General features: G+C 39.2%; 1 protein-coding gene across 1 annotated transcript in view; it reads right to left on the bottom strand.

The window, feature by feature from the left end:
* Nucleotides 1-13,291: 13,291 nt before the first annotated feature.
* LOC134204554 (calbindin-32-like) overlaps nt 13,292-16,367 on the bottom strand; it is a gene marked incomplete at its 5' end in the record, with an annotated part of 28,808 nt that continues 25,732 nt past the window's right edge. Inside the window, one exon of the mRNA XM_062679365.1 lies at nt 13,292-13,327. Within this exon, the coding sequence (XP_062535349.1) occupies nt 13,292-13,327 (36 nt within the window). The remainder of the gene's footprint in view (nt 13,328-16,367) is intronic.

Genomic DNA, 16,367 nt, shown 5'->3' with positions numbered 1-16,367 from the left:
TCAAAATGTTGATTTTCATCATTTTCAAGATTTGTCAACCAAAGGTGTTCTAATGGTTGATTCGAAGAGTTTAGCGGATCAACAATTGCTATTATATCTAGAATGGACTATTTCAACACTACCAACATTAGGGCATATCACAACGATAGGACGTTTTACTACACGTTTTTAAATACAATTGTCATGTTTCTATGTAACATTCAATTGATCCTAATGAACAATCTTATCTCACTTAGTATGTGTCACGAAAATATACTTATAGGATCTGTGATATTGAAACAACTAAAGTGATGAGACTTTTGACCACAGTTTAACTGATTTATACGAATCAAAAAGGCAAGAGCTGCCTGACGGAATCGACCAAAATTAAGGAAGCGACTTTGCGTGAGGACTCAAAGGATAATTTTTACCCTAGAACACAGTCGTCAGCTATCGCATTAATCAATCTTCAATCACTTAATGTGGAATCGAGCTTTATCAACTAATGTTCCATTAATCTAAGTTCAATTCGAAATTAACCCTTGACGATAGTTTAAGAAAGGAATCAAACAGCTATAACATAAATCAACCTTTTTCCCAAACGATAATAATAAAATAAAATTCAAAACTTATTCTCAACTGCAGATAGATTCTAGATAACACTTGGCTGGATGCAGTCGTAGAAAACGTGCTCGCCCCAAAAACTGCGGGAGGCACCATCTCGCTGGTGAACAATGTGATGATCGCAATGTGTTTCCGGAATGCGGGATGCACTAAAAAACAAGCGATTGTAATCCTTCCACTTTCTCATACTCAGGGAGAAAGTATAGCAGAAGTAGCGTGAAGTACGAGCAAATCTGTTATATTGTTTGACTACTCCACCACATCTTCTGCCGCAGCGGAAGGGCCCCGCCTAGATTCAGGTCAAACGATAACCGACGAAAGGGTGCATGTCATCCGAGTCTGGTGTGTTGCTCCCATTCGGATTCCACTGAAATAGCGCCCGTGATGTGGAAAACGGCGGCGGTTGACAGTGTGGAAATTCCTTCTCGTAGTTGATTTTGGATTTGGGAGATGTTGAAGAGAAGGAGAATGTCGGCGTTGAAGACAATACGGTTACACATCATTGTCACAGCTTCAACGAAATTGAAATTGAAAGGTTTACAATCGACAGTTTTCTTTTATCAATTCAGGTCTGCCGATTATGATCAGACGTAGATCATTGAACTTAAAAGGCAACTAATTCTAATAATAATATTGATTTGAAATGAGTTAACTGGCTTACATTTTTTGAATCTTTACTAAAACTGGCCTAAAATAGATCTCAATCGAATGTAGGACAAAAAAATCAAGTCAATATATTTATAATAAACAGTAAAGTACCTAATGCAATATTACTATCATTTTTAATGCTAATCAATTGTTTAAGAAGTTTTCTGTTCTTCTCGCTTCTTGATCTCAATTTAATACATATGATGTTCATCAAATCCTCGTGGCAGAATGTTCCAAAAAGAGGAACAAATTATTACAATCCAATCCAATTCTATGTAATGATACACTAAAAGTCAAGTCAGATTGAAGCGTAACAGATCAAGCTAAATACAAAGTTAGTAGGTGATACTTAAATAAATGATCTCTTTCGATTATTTTGAAAACTTATGAAATGCCTGTCAATACAAAATCGTATATGATAACAAATGACAAACTGGTCAACTTCGTAATAGTGTATCATAATATAGGTTGAATGTTCTTTCCTTCAAAAGTAAAATAACTTAGATAAATTGAAGTGTTTGTATTTTGCATTTAAGTAGGGAAAGGAAGAATATGCTCAGCTAACAAAGACTGCTTTAATGTCTAATCTGTAACGATTTTCGTGTATTTTTACCTCATGCAACAGTTAAACAATATAGGGACAGCAGGTATTTCCGTCCTTCGTCGTAGGGGCTAAAACAACGAAAGCAACGACCATTTGCTAGAACTCCACTATTATAGCAGAACGTTTCTCCTGAGCTTACGATTTGGGTAAGAGTTTTACAAAAGGCGTCTTTTTATTGGTTTCGAGACTGACGAACAGACGAAAATACCTGCCGTTCCTAGTTATCTGATGCCATCTAAAATTGTAGAAAATCTCAATCATATTCATAATAATATTATCATATAATATTATCCACATTTCAAAAAGTGGTGTATATTTCGCTGCGAAAATCATGAGGCAAAACGCCTTCTTGCTGGGAGCATTATGGAACAACGCACCACGCCTTGTCGAATCAGTATTCTGGTATGGATAGTGCCAGTGCGTGGAGACGCATAGACGTTGTAGGTTAGTTGCCCTAGGGCGTTTTACCTCGCCGAAATGTTAGATGTTCGTCAAAATGTGGAAAATTTCGGTTTTCCAGCCTTTCTATCTGATATTTTGAATTCTTTCGCCTAACCTACATAATATTACGCCTAGTTTCGTTACGGCCATGCCAAATACGGTAAATATGAGGAATACCGAGCGTTTTGCCTCGGGAAGCATTTGGGCCTCTTCCCTATTTGTACTTTGGAAGCCTCAAACGACGCTACTCAAACGATAGAGAGAGAAACAAATTTACTCCACTCTTCAATTGTTTTAACAATGGCGTTTATGAAACAATTTTAACCTCATTTTATAGAAATAGGACTTCAACATAGAAGTTCAATTCCAGATTTTCAATAACTTATCTGTTTCAAAAAAGATTCAAACGTCGATTTGACGAATCTGATCACACGATGCAGAAGCCTTCCCTGTATTGATGGTGTTGGTTGCGTGGAGTGCTGTCAGATTCGTCAAATCGACGTTTGAATCTTTGTTTACGAAATCAGATAAGTCGTTTTGAAAATTTGGTATTGAATTAAAGGTTATAACCTACGACCTGTCAGAATACAAAAGTTCTCCACATCAAACTGAAATCGGTGTCATATTTACAGGCCAACATTGAGAAGGGTTTCGTAATCATGAATATGAGAACTCTGAATCCATTGAGTGGAAGTAGTATAGCCCGAATAAACGTAACGTCACTTATAGAGTTTCCATCCGGACATCCGAGCAAAAATCCGAGAGTAAAATTCGATTCTCGATTCGGATATTATTTTGAAATCCCGAAATCCGGATACCTGAGACAAAAATACAGTTTCCTTTCCGGTTCGCAAACAGTTAATTTTCTTCTTACAAAAGTTATTTGTTTAGAACGCGAAACTCAACTCTAGGTGATAAACTCATCATATTTTTATACCTTCCTCAGACATGATTTTCCAAGTTCTTATTTGGAGGCTCAGGCGAGTATACGGACAAGGTTCGAGATGCACAATCGATATCATCTTATTATTAATAGTAGAGAGGAACAGACATGAAAACATCGGAGATAGTTAATAGAACACCTTCACAAAAATATTAGGTTCCCCATACCAATAATGGAAGGCTATAGACTGATACTTTTTCAGCAGCTACAGCTCTCATTAATTAATTAAACTACAAGATCTTACAGTACGAGATCGGCTTCTATTTGGCGCCTGCCTCCCCATATCCCGTCTACAGCGAGGTTGTGTACACTAGCCGATATTCGGTCGTTAATCTCCTCGCGCCGTCCAACATTGAGTCAGTCTTCCTGAACTTCTTGCTCCAAAACAATTCTTGGTCCAATCTATGTCCTTCCAATCGACGTTCGAACAACAAACTTTCTAGCACATCCGAGTACAAGTGGTCCGACCCGGATGTTCGCTATTTTTTTTGTGTATCGCTTCGATCAAAATCAACTCTGTCAACAGGTGCAATCAATTTGTCCAATTCTCGGCTTCTGTCAAAATTATATCCAACTTTAATCGCGTAATCTATTAACCCCATTACCGTTAAATTATCGAGTTAACTTACGTTAAATTATCCAATAATAATTGAGTTGATTGATGTTTATCGCAGAGCGAATGTTGAACTCAATCAACTTTATCGGCGATAACGATAAATTAACTATTAACATCAAGATTAGGAAACGATCTGTTCAAGATTAGAAGAGCTGCAGCTCTTGGCAAAAGTATCAATTAGTAGTGCCATGGGTTGGAGGATACTCGTATAGTGTTCCCCATCTCCAATAGGTTATGGGCCTAGATCTCTACTGCGCATCTTCCATCTTTCGTCACTAGGGTATTAAATGCAATCCCAGCAACTGCTCAAACCCAATGCATATTCAAAACAATGCAAACAGTCAAGCTGAGTTCAACCGCCAGCGAACCTTCTTCTCGGACTCGGCGATCATATATTCCAACGTGAATATTATTTGTTTCTGAAGTCGATTTTTTTCGAAAGAATCGATTCAAATTAGAATTAAATTGAGTTCCAATTTGAAATCTGTATTATCTGGCCTTTCCAAAATAAGAAACTTTATTCCTGAACATTGAATAAAATCGTTTTTTAATCAAAAATAAGTTTCCTAAGGAACATCGAAAATCCGGATCCCGGATTTCCTGGATACTGAACAAGTTCATCCGAACTGGACAAAAAATGGTCGGAAATGGAAACTCTAGTCACTTAATATAACAGCGCCTTGTCCTTGATTATGAGGCGAAATTAACTCATGAAGCCTCGCTTAGACAAGTGCGTTGAGGCGATTTCAACAACAAAAGAGGAACGATGAAGGTTAGACCCGAAGAGTACCAATTGTGATAAAATGGAAAATTAATAGAAGTCCAATCAGGAACTGTTTTGAGCAACAAAGAAAGGCCTTATTCTGATGAACGAGGAGCACTTCCTTGGTTGCTATCAATCGCATATCCAAACATGTTACAACTACCATGTAGCCAGCGGAACCGGTTCTGCCAATTCCGAAAATCTAGAATTTTGTGTAACGCCCAGTTTTTAATGCGAGAGATATCGTTGTTCGAATTACTTGGTATCATTCATTAGGTCGATAACTCAAATTTGAGTAAAGATGCTACTTCAATAAAATGATGATTGCATAAACTAGGAGTCGTTTGTCGTAAAATGCACTTAGATAGATAGATAAACTGATTCGCATCTGTCGTATTAAAATTGATGGAAGGCCGTTAACTTTCGCGAAATCATCATTTTATTGAAGTAGTATCTTTACTCAAATTTTGAGTTGTCCTGTTTTTAGAAAACGAGTCGATTCCACTCAATTTGAGAATTCATTTTACGTGTAGCGATAAAAAAACTGAGAATATCTAACATTTTCTGTGAATGCAGTAGTAGGGGATTCAGATCAATTTTAGAAAGCCAATCACCTTCCTGGAATGAAAATGCGGTTTGTCGTTTGGCCGAAAGCCATCTGCTCGAAAATTATTTGTAGAATTACACATTCGAAAGTCATTCGCCCTCGCCACTGTTATTAGGCCGAAAACAGTTTGGTGACGATGTCATCCCTAGCACGCATGTCTCTGGGTCACTGCAACTCATATGTGACCAGATTCAGTCACAACGTTGCTGAAACCATTTTTGTCTGACTTGTGCTGCCGGGATATAAACAACATATTAAGTAGTTCTAAAATGTCATTCGGCCAAATTGTCCATTTTTTTTTTTTGTTCGGAGAACCACTGCGTCCATTTCATTGAACTTTTGTAGTATACCCGTGTCATTTGTTTAGTGATGTCTTTCTATCCATTTCTATTGAGAAGAAAGAAGTAGTCATTTTTATTCATATGTTTCTCAAGTTAATGTAAGGCCTCTTTAGATTAAGGTTCGCTATTTATACCCTTCGAAAACATTATACCACTCTCAAGGCGCCCTCAATCAGGTTCGGCTCAACAATAAGTGGGATAATACTGATTTTGACCATGCATCGGTACTGAAGTTCAAACATATTTTTGCTTCTTCTTATGAGTTCCGAATTGTTTTGTATAGAGATCTGATTTCATTTGTTTGGCATTTTGAATCTCACCTTTACACAGAGCTCTAATCAGTCAGAGGTTCAGCAGATCCACCAAATTCGTATCCGCTTTTTCCTAAATAATCAGCTCCTGGAGCTCGAGATTCATGTCGTCGGCTTGAAAACCAGCCTAAGGTTGAGTTGGTTTTTTACTTACTCCATTGACTCCATCAAAAGGAGCAAAAATGGGTCATCTAAAAGCAAATTATAGTCGTTCCATTCTCTTCCGACCATCACTCATAAGTATTAACAAGAATAGTAAGAACTAGAGCACATGTGGTAGATCTTAATCCGTATGCACCACGAAAAAGGTGTCTACCCAGCATTACAGGTCTCGTTAACTGCCTGGCTAATTGTTTCACCCCAGGCCATTCATCCCTCGGCACGGATCGCTGACACCTTGGGATTCGAGTTAGGGACGTCATATTGTCAGCTTCGGTGTTGTACGAGCGATATGACCGATTTAACCGTTACGCACTACTTCAGAGTATCCATATCCCAGCGTAACGGGATATTGTCCACTTAATCATTATGATTTATTGGCATTTATCTGTGTACAAAATTAACTGCTCAAACTAGGAGGGACCAAAACAATGAAGAATGGAAAGGATCCTCAGTAACATTTTGTTTTACGCTGATTTTATCACACTCTTGTAGAGTAAAATATGGACTTCAAGACCGTTATAAAATTTAAATGTTACTTGGATAGATATCGTGAAGCGACGAGTGTGAAGGGTCAAAATTTGAATATTTTCTTAGCAGAGGGTCAATCGTAAGAATATTACGCTGAAACCGCTATTATTCTACCATGCGAAGTAATATGTCGTTTGGCCGAACGGCTCATTTAATCGAAAAGTATAAAATAAGAAGTGAGGAATAAAAGTGAAAATGAGAAGTGAGAAGAGAAATAAAAGTGAGACGTGCGTGCACATAATGTAGTTTCTCAAACAAACGAAAAAATTCTGTACATGACTGGCTTGGTAGTCATATGGCTACCTTGTGCCTGCAGGAGGTCGGGTTCAATCCAGGTCCGATCCATTCTCCTACTTTGTAACTTCTCTATATTTCTCATGTTCTAGCAATCGCTAGAACTGGAAATGGACTCCATGCCGTTTCCATTTCTATACTATACCTTCAACTTGACTATTCTAGTAGAAACTGCTAGAATTGGAATGAACGAAAAGCTCGTTCTACATCATAAGAAATTCTATCTGTGCTTTCCCTATCGGTCATTAGCAGCTCGTTAACCAAGACGAACCTCTGCCCTCGAGCCAACCCAATAATTCCAACAAATTCCGCATGAACTCGTGGCAAGTGCAGAGGTATATTCGGCTTGCAGTGGGTGAGATTGCATCATCATTTCCTCCCCTTCCTACAGTGACCTGCATTCTGACGTGGCAGGCGCCAGTGTGACTCAACAAATGAGATCACCAGTACTTTGTCTGAAGATGAGAGTGCTAGTCCTAAACGTTTGTTGGTTCTTTGTGCAAGAACAGCTGATCTGGCCATAATGGAGTAGCAACTACAAGTCAATCAAGCTCAAACGAAAAAAATCTATACATTCCTGAGCAAATTTTTTATCGTATGTTTTGGCAGAATACGTATTTTCGGACAAAGATTCAGAATATGTATATAAAAATCCGCAAAAAATGTCACATATGCAGTTTCTCAAATAAATGGCTCAATTGTTCAGTAACATTGGCACATTGGCTGTCATATCCGTCCGGCAAAATGACCTGGCCAAATTGGAACACACATCCTTTATCTTAAGGAGACGACGATAGAGGGTTAGGGATGCTCTTCATAAAAGGAAGAGGATGTGGGAAGAGGTATTGTTTAGTTATCGATCAACTTAGTGTAACTCCTGAACCCCATGGCGATTTCAACCAAATTTGAAATTTCTTTAGAGGACGACGATAGGGGCTAGGGATAATAAGCAATACGTAACTGAACGGAAGTAATTGATTAAATAATTGCATCCTAATTATTGCGGTAGTGCTAAGGTCCTATTGTTGTGGTATCGCTCTCCATAAGAAATACAGGCAATACCGCAACAATAGGAATGACCGTAAAAAAATATCGCAATACTTGGCAACTGCGTCCTATTATTGCGGTAGTTTGTTTTTATTGTATTAAAAACAAAACGACATAAGTTCAGCACAATTGAAGTAATATTTACGAAACTAGAGTTTAGTGCTCAAAAATTTCATCTCCACAAAAAAGTCCCCATGCAAAATTTGAGCTCAATCGGACTTTGTTAAGTGTTTAACTAAAGCGGTAAAAGTTTGCCGGAGGAATTCTTGTAGGAATTCCCGGAAGAATTCCTGGAGGAATCCCCGGAAGAATTCCTGGGGGAATTGCTGCAGTGATTCTCGAAGGAATTCCTGGAGAGATTCCAGGAGGAATTCCTTAAGGGAATCCTTGAGGAATTCCTGGAAGAATTCCGGGAGAAATTCTCGGAGAAATTTCCGGAGGGATGTCTGGAGGATTTCATTTTCAAAATTCCCGGAGGATTCCCTGGAGAAATTTCCGGAAGAATTCTGAAGGATTTCTGGAGGAATTTCCGAAACAATTGCTGGTGGAGTTAGTGAATCAATGACAGCATACATTATTCCAGGAGTTTCCGTCGAAAGTTCCTTCCGTAATATTTTCAGATTTTTATCAGGAATTTTCAAATTCGAGGATTGTTCCTGGAATTCTTTACGAAATGCTTCCCGAATACGGCTTCCTACAGGAATTCCTTTGAAAAATCTTCTGGGAATCTCTTTGAGAATCCCTTCAGGAATCTCTGTGGAAAATCTTCTAGGAATCACCCATTCAGAAATTCGCCCAGAAATTCCTTCAAGATTTCTTCAGGAATCCCCTCGGAGATTCCTCCAGGAGTACCTCCGTAGATTTTTCGGAGATTCCTCCAGGAATTGCGGGGATGCCTCCAAGAATTCCTCCGGAGATTCCTCCAAGAATTCCTCCGGAGATTCCTCTAAGAGTTCCTCAGGAAATCCCTCTGTGATTTTTATTCAGGAATCCCTTCTGGAGGAATCTCCAGAGTAATTGTTAGAAGTATCTCAGAAAGAATTCCTGAAGGAATCGCCGAGGGAATTCCTGGAATTATCTACAGAGGATTTCCTGAAAGGATCTCCGGAGGTATTCTTGGTGAAATTTTGGGAGGAATTTCTGGAGGAATCTCTCAAGGAAATTCTTAGAGGAATCTCGGGTGGAATTTCCGGAGGGATTCCTGGCGAGGGTTCTGGAGAGATTCCTGGAAGAAGTCCTTGAGGGATTCCTAGAGGAAGTCCCGAATGATTCCTGGATGAAGTCCCGTAGGGGTTCCTATAGAAAGTCTGGTAGGAATTCCTGAAGAAGGTCTCGAAGAGATTCCTGGAAGAAGTCCCTTAGGAATTATTTGAGGAAGTCCCGGAAGGATACCTGGAGGAAGTTCTGGGGGGATTCCTGGAAGTCCCTGGAGGAAATTTTGAAGGGATTGCTGGAGGAACTCCCGGAGGAATTCCTTAAAGAATTGCTGGAGGAATTCCTTGCAGAATTCCTGGAGGATTCCTTGGAATTTCCTGGAAAATTCCCAGGATTCCTTGGATAAATTTCCGGAAGAACTTTGAAGGATTTCTGAAGGAATTTATTAGAGCATACATTTTTCCGGGAATTTCTGTCGGAAGTTCCTTCCGGAATACTTTCAGATTTTTTTTTTGGAATTTTTATCAGAAATTCCTCCATAAATAGCTTCTGAAATCGCTCGGAATTTTTTTTCTTAGAACTGTTTCTGAAAATCTTATTAAACTGCTTCAAGAATAACTCCGGAGTTTCTTCGAAATTTTTCGTCGAAAAACTATTCAAGATTTCCTCCTTTGAGAATCCCTACGGGAATTCGTTTCAAAAATCTTCTGGGAACTTCTTTGAGAGTCCCTTCAGGAATTGTTTTGGAAAATCTTTCAGAAATTTCCCATTCAGAAATTAACCAAGGAATTCCTTCGAGATTCCTCCAGGAATCCCTCCAGAGATTCCTTCACGAGTTTCATCATAGATTCCTCCGTAGATTCCTTCAGAAATTCCGAGATTCCTCCAAGAATTCTTTCGGAAATTCCTCCAAGAATTCTTTCGGAAATTTCTCCAAGAATTTCTCTAGGAATTCATCCAGAGATGCCTCCAGGAATCCCTCCGGAGATCCCTCTGTGAAATGTTTCAGGAATCTCTTCCGGAGGAATCTCCAGAGAAATTCTTAGAAGTATCTCCCAAAGAATTCCTGAAGGAATCGCTGAGGTAATTCTTGGAATAATCTCCAGAAAAAATCCCGGAGGAATCACCGGAGGAATTCTTGGAGGAATCTCCGGACGAATTTCTAGATGAATCTCCCTAGGAATTTATGGAGGAATCTGTGGCGGAATTTCTGGAGAACTTCTTGGAGAGATCCTCGAAAAAAGTCCAGGGGAAGTCCTTCAGGGATCTCTAGAGGAAGTCCTGTACGGATTTCTGGAGGAAGAGACTCTTGGAAGATGTACCTTAGGAATTATTGGAGGAAGTCGTGAAGGGTTCGAGAGGATTCCTGGAGGAAGTCCCGGAGGGATTCCTGGAGGAAGTCCAGGAGGGATTCCTGGAGGAAGTCCTGGAAGGATTCCTGGAGGAAGCCCTGGAAGGACTCCTGAAAGAAGTCCTGGAGGAAGTCCTGGAAGGACTCCTGGAAGGATTCCTGGAGGAAGTCCTGGAAGGATTCCTGGAGGAAGTCCTGGAAGGATTCCTGGAGGAAGTCCTGGAAGGATTCCTGGAGGAAGTCCTGGAAGGATTCCTGGAGGAAGTCCTGGAAGGATTCCTGGAGGAAGTCCTGGAAGGATTCCTGGAGGAAGTCCTGGAAGGATTCCTGGAGGAAGTCCTGGAAGGATTCCTGGAGGAAGTCCTGGAAGGATTCCTGGAGGAAGTCCTGGAAGGATTCCTGGAGGAAGTCCTGGAAGGATTCCTGGAGGAAGTCCTGGAAGGATTCCTGGAGGAAGTCCTGGAAGGATTCCTGGAGGAAGTCCTGGAAGGATTCCTGGAGGAAGTCCTGGAAGGATTCCTGGAGGAAGTCCTGGAAGGATTCCTGGAGGAAGTCCTGGAAGGATTCCTGGAGGAAGTCCTGGAAGGATTCCTGGAGGAAGTCCTGGAAGGATTCCTGGAGGAAGTCCTGGAAGGATTCCTGGAGGAAGTCCTGGAAGGATTCCTGGAGGAAGTCCTGGAAGGATTCCTGGAGGAAGTCCTGGAAGGATTCCTGGAGGAAGTCCTGGAAGGATTCCTGGAGGAAGTCCTGGAAGGATTCCTGGAGGAAGTCCTGGAAGGATTCCTGGAGGAAGTCCTGGAAGGATTCCTGGAGGAAGTCCTGGAAGGATTCCTGGAGGAAGTCCTGGAAGGATTCCTGGAGGAAGTCCTGGAAGGATTCCTGGAGGAAGTCCTGGAAGGATTCCTGTAGGAAAACTTGGAGGAAGTGCTGGGAGGATTCCTGGAGGTAGTCCTGAATGGATTCCTGGAAGAAGTCCTGGAAGGATTCCTGGAGGAAGTATTGGAAGGATTTCTGTAGGAAGTCTTGGAGGAAGTCGTGGAGGGACTCCTGGAGGAAGAGTATAATGAAATATTGTACATTATATTCAATATTGATAATGGCTTACGATTATTTAAGAGAAAATTTTTTTTCGGGGTTACACTAGATATCGACGTTTCATGCATTTTTAAGACATTTGGCATAAAAAAAATCAATTTTGAAATTTTTACGTGCCATATGATACATACATTTTTTCACCGATGTTTATTTTTGAAAATTTAGTATTGTTTACCGCCGAAAACAACAAACATTATTTATTCAGACCAATGATATTTTAAAGTGGTGTTTAAGTGATTGATAAGTAACCAATATATCAATTTTAATCCAACATTTTTATTTCAAGAGGCACATTTTATAGATGCTTGGCCTATGCATACAATTCATCAACTAAATTCATTGTTTTAGGCTAAATTTCCGAACATGTCCGTTTTACCTAATCACATATAGTTTCTCTCAATTCTAAATGAAGGGGTCCTACGGTTTCACAAAAGTTATCATAGATCTTTATTATCTGCCTTATGTTGCTTTACCCGGCGTAACAGGGCCCGAATATGAAGTGTTATAGGTGGGTATGCCTCGTATGAAGTGGTTACAAATTTAAAAATATAATCGATTAAAATAATTTCCAAATACCCAAGTTCTGAAATTTCAATAGAAAGGATTTTTTTTTGTTTTACGCTTCCAAATGTTTCGAGTTAAGTAAAAAGTTTATCTAGCTTTGCATAACCTTATAACCGGATTGTGGTAAATAAAATCAGGATTATAAAGTATGGGAAAAAACATTCACTTCACTAATTACACAATGTTAATTGGATTTAAAGTGATATCCAATACTCTATTGTATTGCATCTTGTACAAACATGTAGCGAGCTACCTCGTATTGTAAAATATGTTGATTCCATTCAGCAGTAAATATTTTCGGGATGATCGTGTGATAGCGAAATGAAACTCATAATTTGCTGAGTGTTGTTGAGATGAACTAGAAATCTCGATCGGGTCACAACACGGATCATAATTTATGTCACTACTCACTGGAATGATGTCATCATGGTGGATTATGGTGAATTAAGAAATTATGATGCTACTTGCTACTTGCGTAGATGATTAAATGTTGATTGAACAATAATAATCTAATTAACATTCCGGCGAATGACAAGCACATAATTTAGGTCACTAATATTAGGAACACATGCAGCTATATATATAAAGTGGATATGAAAACATCGAACAGTGGAACATTCATTGCTAAGCTACTAATGGACCGTAATTTAATGGTTCTTCATCGATATCGATGGCGCTTTAATGCATTTGATTTAATTTAACGGAGGTTATTTTCTTGTTCAACGTTGGAGTGCGAATCGATAGTGTTAATGTGTGTATGTGCTGCGTAAGTTTGACCAAACTCTACTTGGATAACGTGTTTTCATATCTCATTGAAGTAGAATCAACAGTGCCTACAATGATAAACTTTCAAAACATCGCCTTTACATTTAAGCTACCACGAAGTACAATTAAAACAAGTTTTCAAAATCCCCAATTTTCAGTTGCAAAACTCAACCGGCAGAAGCCAAATAATCACGTTTCGAAAAATGCAGCGAATCCATCGTAATCGCAAACAAGAAGCGCAGGAATGCAAATTGAAATGAAAGAACTTTTTTTTCCCAGGATTAAGAACTATGCTGCAACATGAAACAATAACAACCAGCGGATAGAGAGTAACGCCACGCTACGAGTGAACAATGGTGAATAATCAACAAAAACAAAATGGACAAAAAAAGAAAAAGGAAACGAAAGCTCGAAGTATTCGCCTATTCGCCCTCGAGAAAAGGGCCAAACGCATCAGGCAGTACTCACTTCTTCGTCTATTCTGCCCTCCTGTGTGGGTGGTGACGTGGCGTTTCAACGTGTGCATTTTCATTTTCACAGGTGCAGAATTGTTGGTTTGTGGGTTTGGTGTTGGAATATTTTTTTGTAACATTTGTTTATTCATAGCGCACGGTGGTAGTTCAACGGGAGGAAGTTGGTTCGTGTTTGAAACGGTGAGTTGTTGCAAAAAGTGTGTTCAGTAGGAGTGCAGTAGTGGTAGAAAAGGCATAGGAAAAGCAACGTTTTAGCGATTTTTTAGAGTTGTTTTTATAGGCGATATGGTTTAATATAATACAATTTGGTTTTAATTAGATTTGCAATAAATATTTTCGTCAATGTGTACATGTAGCTTAGCTTATGAAATTAAACATAAATCATTTACTTCAATATAAAGTTGATTTCTGGTGTTGGTTGCCAGAAATAGTGACGAGTTCTTTAAAAATGCAGTGTGGTTTACAAACTACTATACTGCCGAAGAGATCATTATAATAAGAAGTTCTCACATTAAAAAAAAATTAGTGCACATGACGAAAATATTACCATTCAAACCTGAATCTGAAAATTAAACGTAAATTCATTTACTGATGTTTACACGCTTCACAAGACTTAAGCACACTTACATTTTGCGCTCTCACGTGTTTATTCATTGACATTCATATATTTACAGGCAAAGGAACAGAAAGGGAAAAAAAGTCCAGGCTAGATGGATCACGAAAGCACACATGATGGAGAGTTTAATCAAAAAGTGTTTCCGTTTAACAGACTTGCCGGGCAGGTACTTAGCAGTTGGAAAGTGGTGAAGGTGGAAAGCAAGTTAACAAGAGAGGTACTTCAATGGAAATCTGGTGCACATCAAGAGAGCAAAGTAGAAGTAGATGCAGATGATCGACTGTAACCGGAACGGAAGAAGATGTGGTTGCTTGTTAAGGGTCGAACAGCACTCGGAAAGTAGTGGGTATGCAGTCAAGTGGGTGGCAATAGTAGAGAAAGCAGTACATTGAAGAGAGGGGTAAGTTAGAAGCGGATCAAAATATTCGTCGATTTTTTTTTTACTTTTGGAAAGGAAGATTCAATATTTTGTAAACTTTTTACATGATATATGGGCTTCAGTTATACATATGGTTGAAATATTATTGTACTTTATATAATTTTCTATACTTTCCATAATTTTGACATTATTTCTTTATGGATAGTTTGGATATATTTATTTAGTTCAGTAAGTTGATTCCTTTCAATACGATTTTTTAGCGGAAGTTTGCACAATTTTCGAAATTTTTATAATTACTTTTCTTCGTCGTAGCCAAAGATAATCACCAGATAGGTACTGGCCTTAGAAAAACCAACAATTTTGCTACTTAGGTAGTTTTGGTCGCTCCATGGTAGCCCAATGAATCAAATACTATGATTGCACTGCTTATGAAGCCAATCTGTAAAACTGCTTCCTTGAAAAGTTCTCATAGTAGTATTTATTCTATCGCAAAACACAATATGCTCGATGACAAGAAATACGCACGTGTGAAATTTATTTTCATCGCGCTCATGGAAGTAATTGATTATTTATTCAGTCGCTAAATGAATTATTAAGCGATCTGTTAAAAACATATAAAAAAAAATCATCTACGTTGAGCATATGACCCAGTTGAATAAAAATCAATGTTCAATAATTTGCAGAGAGATGTCCAATTTAATTTCCCAAGTCTGCAGAAACACTAACTTCCATTTCCAAAACCAATTAATTAAAATTGCATTCAGCAGTTATCATCCAATATTTATTACATTTTCCGTGGCAAACCATCTCGCACCAATTATTACATTCAATCACCGCCTTCAACAATTAACTCGTACAATGACCAACGACCAGCTCGCGGAAGCGAATGTGAGCTCTCAATATCCCGAGCACCCAGCTGACGCGCTTCCGAAACGAATTGATTGCACAAAGTGTGCAATTTGTTTTCCGAAACTCCTGCTATCCCCACTGGATCTTCCCCCCACTGATCCGCACCGACGAGAAATGAAATTTACAGCTGCAATCTTTTGTTTATGACCCCTTGCTGGGACCCCCGTTAGCGGTGGCCCGGTCTCGGCAGCAGCTCCGGGGAAGTCAGTGAAAGGATTGAACAACAATGGAGGCGCACGCTACTGCCCGCAGCTCTCGATAACAGCACTGCTGCAGCGGATGTCAGCGTGACGACTAGCGGGCGGTACCCTGGCGTGAATTGATGGCCTTTCGATTCTTAAATATTCGGACGCCTTCGCAGTGGGGGAGGAAGAGTGGAAACTTCTTTTGTTATCGACTCCCTGGGGCGGGACGATATTGAGCATTGTTGGTCGTGATTGATATTCAGTTGGGCTTCAATCGAAGGCAAATCGACATTGCTAAGTCCGGAAGCAGTTGGGCAGTGTCGATTCTTTAAAATTACCAGCGATTTGGTCTACGAATTGAAAGGAACTACACTACTAGCGTACAAGTAAATCTACTGTAATCCACACACGAATCATGGTTGGCCTCTAATTGGGAATGGGAAACAGCACATGAACACATATTTTCGTGAACAATGCATATTGACTATACAGTTATGTATTTGGCAGCAATTACCAACAAAAAGCTACTGATTTGATTCAATAGCCTGAACAATGTGCTACCTGTAGTAAAAGTGATTTACGTTCCATCTATTGACTAACGATGCTCCTATCTAGATCTGAGCACTGATGTACACAGCAATTATTTGGCTGCAAATGAACTAAGTATCGATTCCTTTTACCAATCGTGTATTATAGATTACGAGTTTGCGAGGTTTATTTTCAGTAGTTAAATATTCCGATCCACCATTGTTCCAATAATTGACAAAGTCATGGTCCTGACATCTTATAGTGGACTAGGCACTAACTATCTGTTTTCTCGAAAGTTTTATCTCGAAGTTATTTTTTTTAAATGTGACGCGATTTTTAATCGCTTCTGAACACCGTTGATACCAATCTTTTTCATATTATAACCGACACCACTACTAGCCAAGAATAAACATATAATTTGAGTGTCGATGTGATAATA

The sequence above is a fragment of the Armigeres subalbatus genome, unplaced genomic scaffold (genome assembly GCF_024139115.2).
Source record: "Armigeres subalbatus isolate Guangzhou_Male unplaced genomic scaffold, GZ_Asu_2 Contig688, whole genome shotgun sequence".
NCBI classification, from domain to species: Eukaryota; Metazoa; Arthropoda; class Insecta; order Diptera; family Culicidae; genus Armigeres; species Armigeres subalbatus.
The sequence above is the reverse complement of the archived record's forward strand: the minus strand, read 5'-3'. Positions and strand labels throughout refer to the sequence as shown.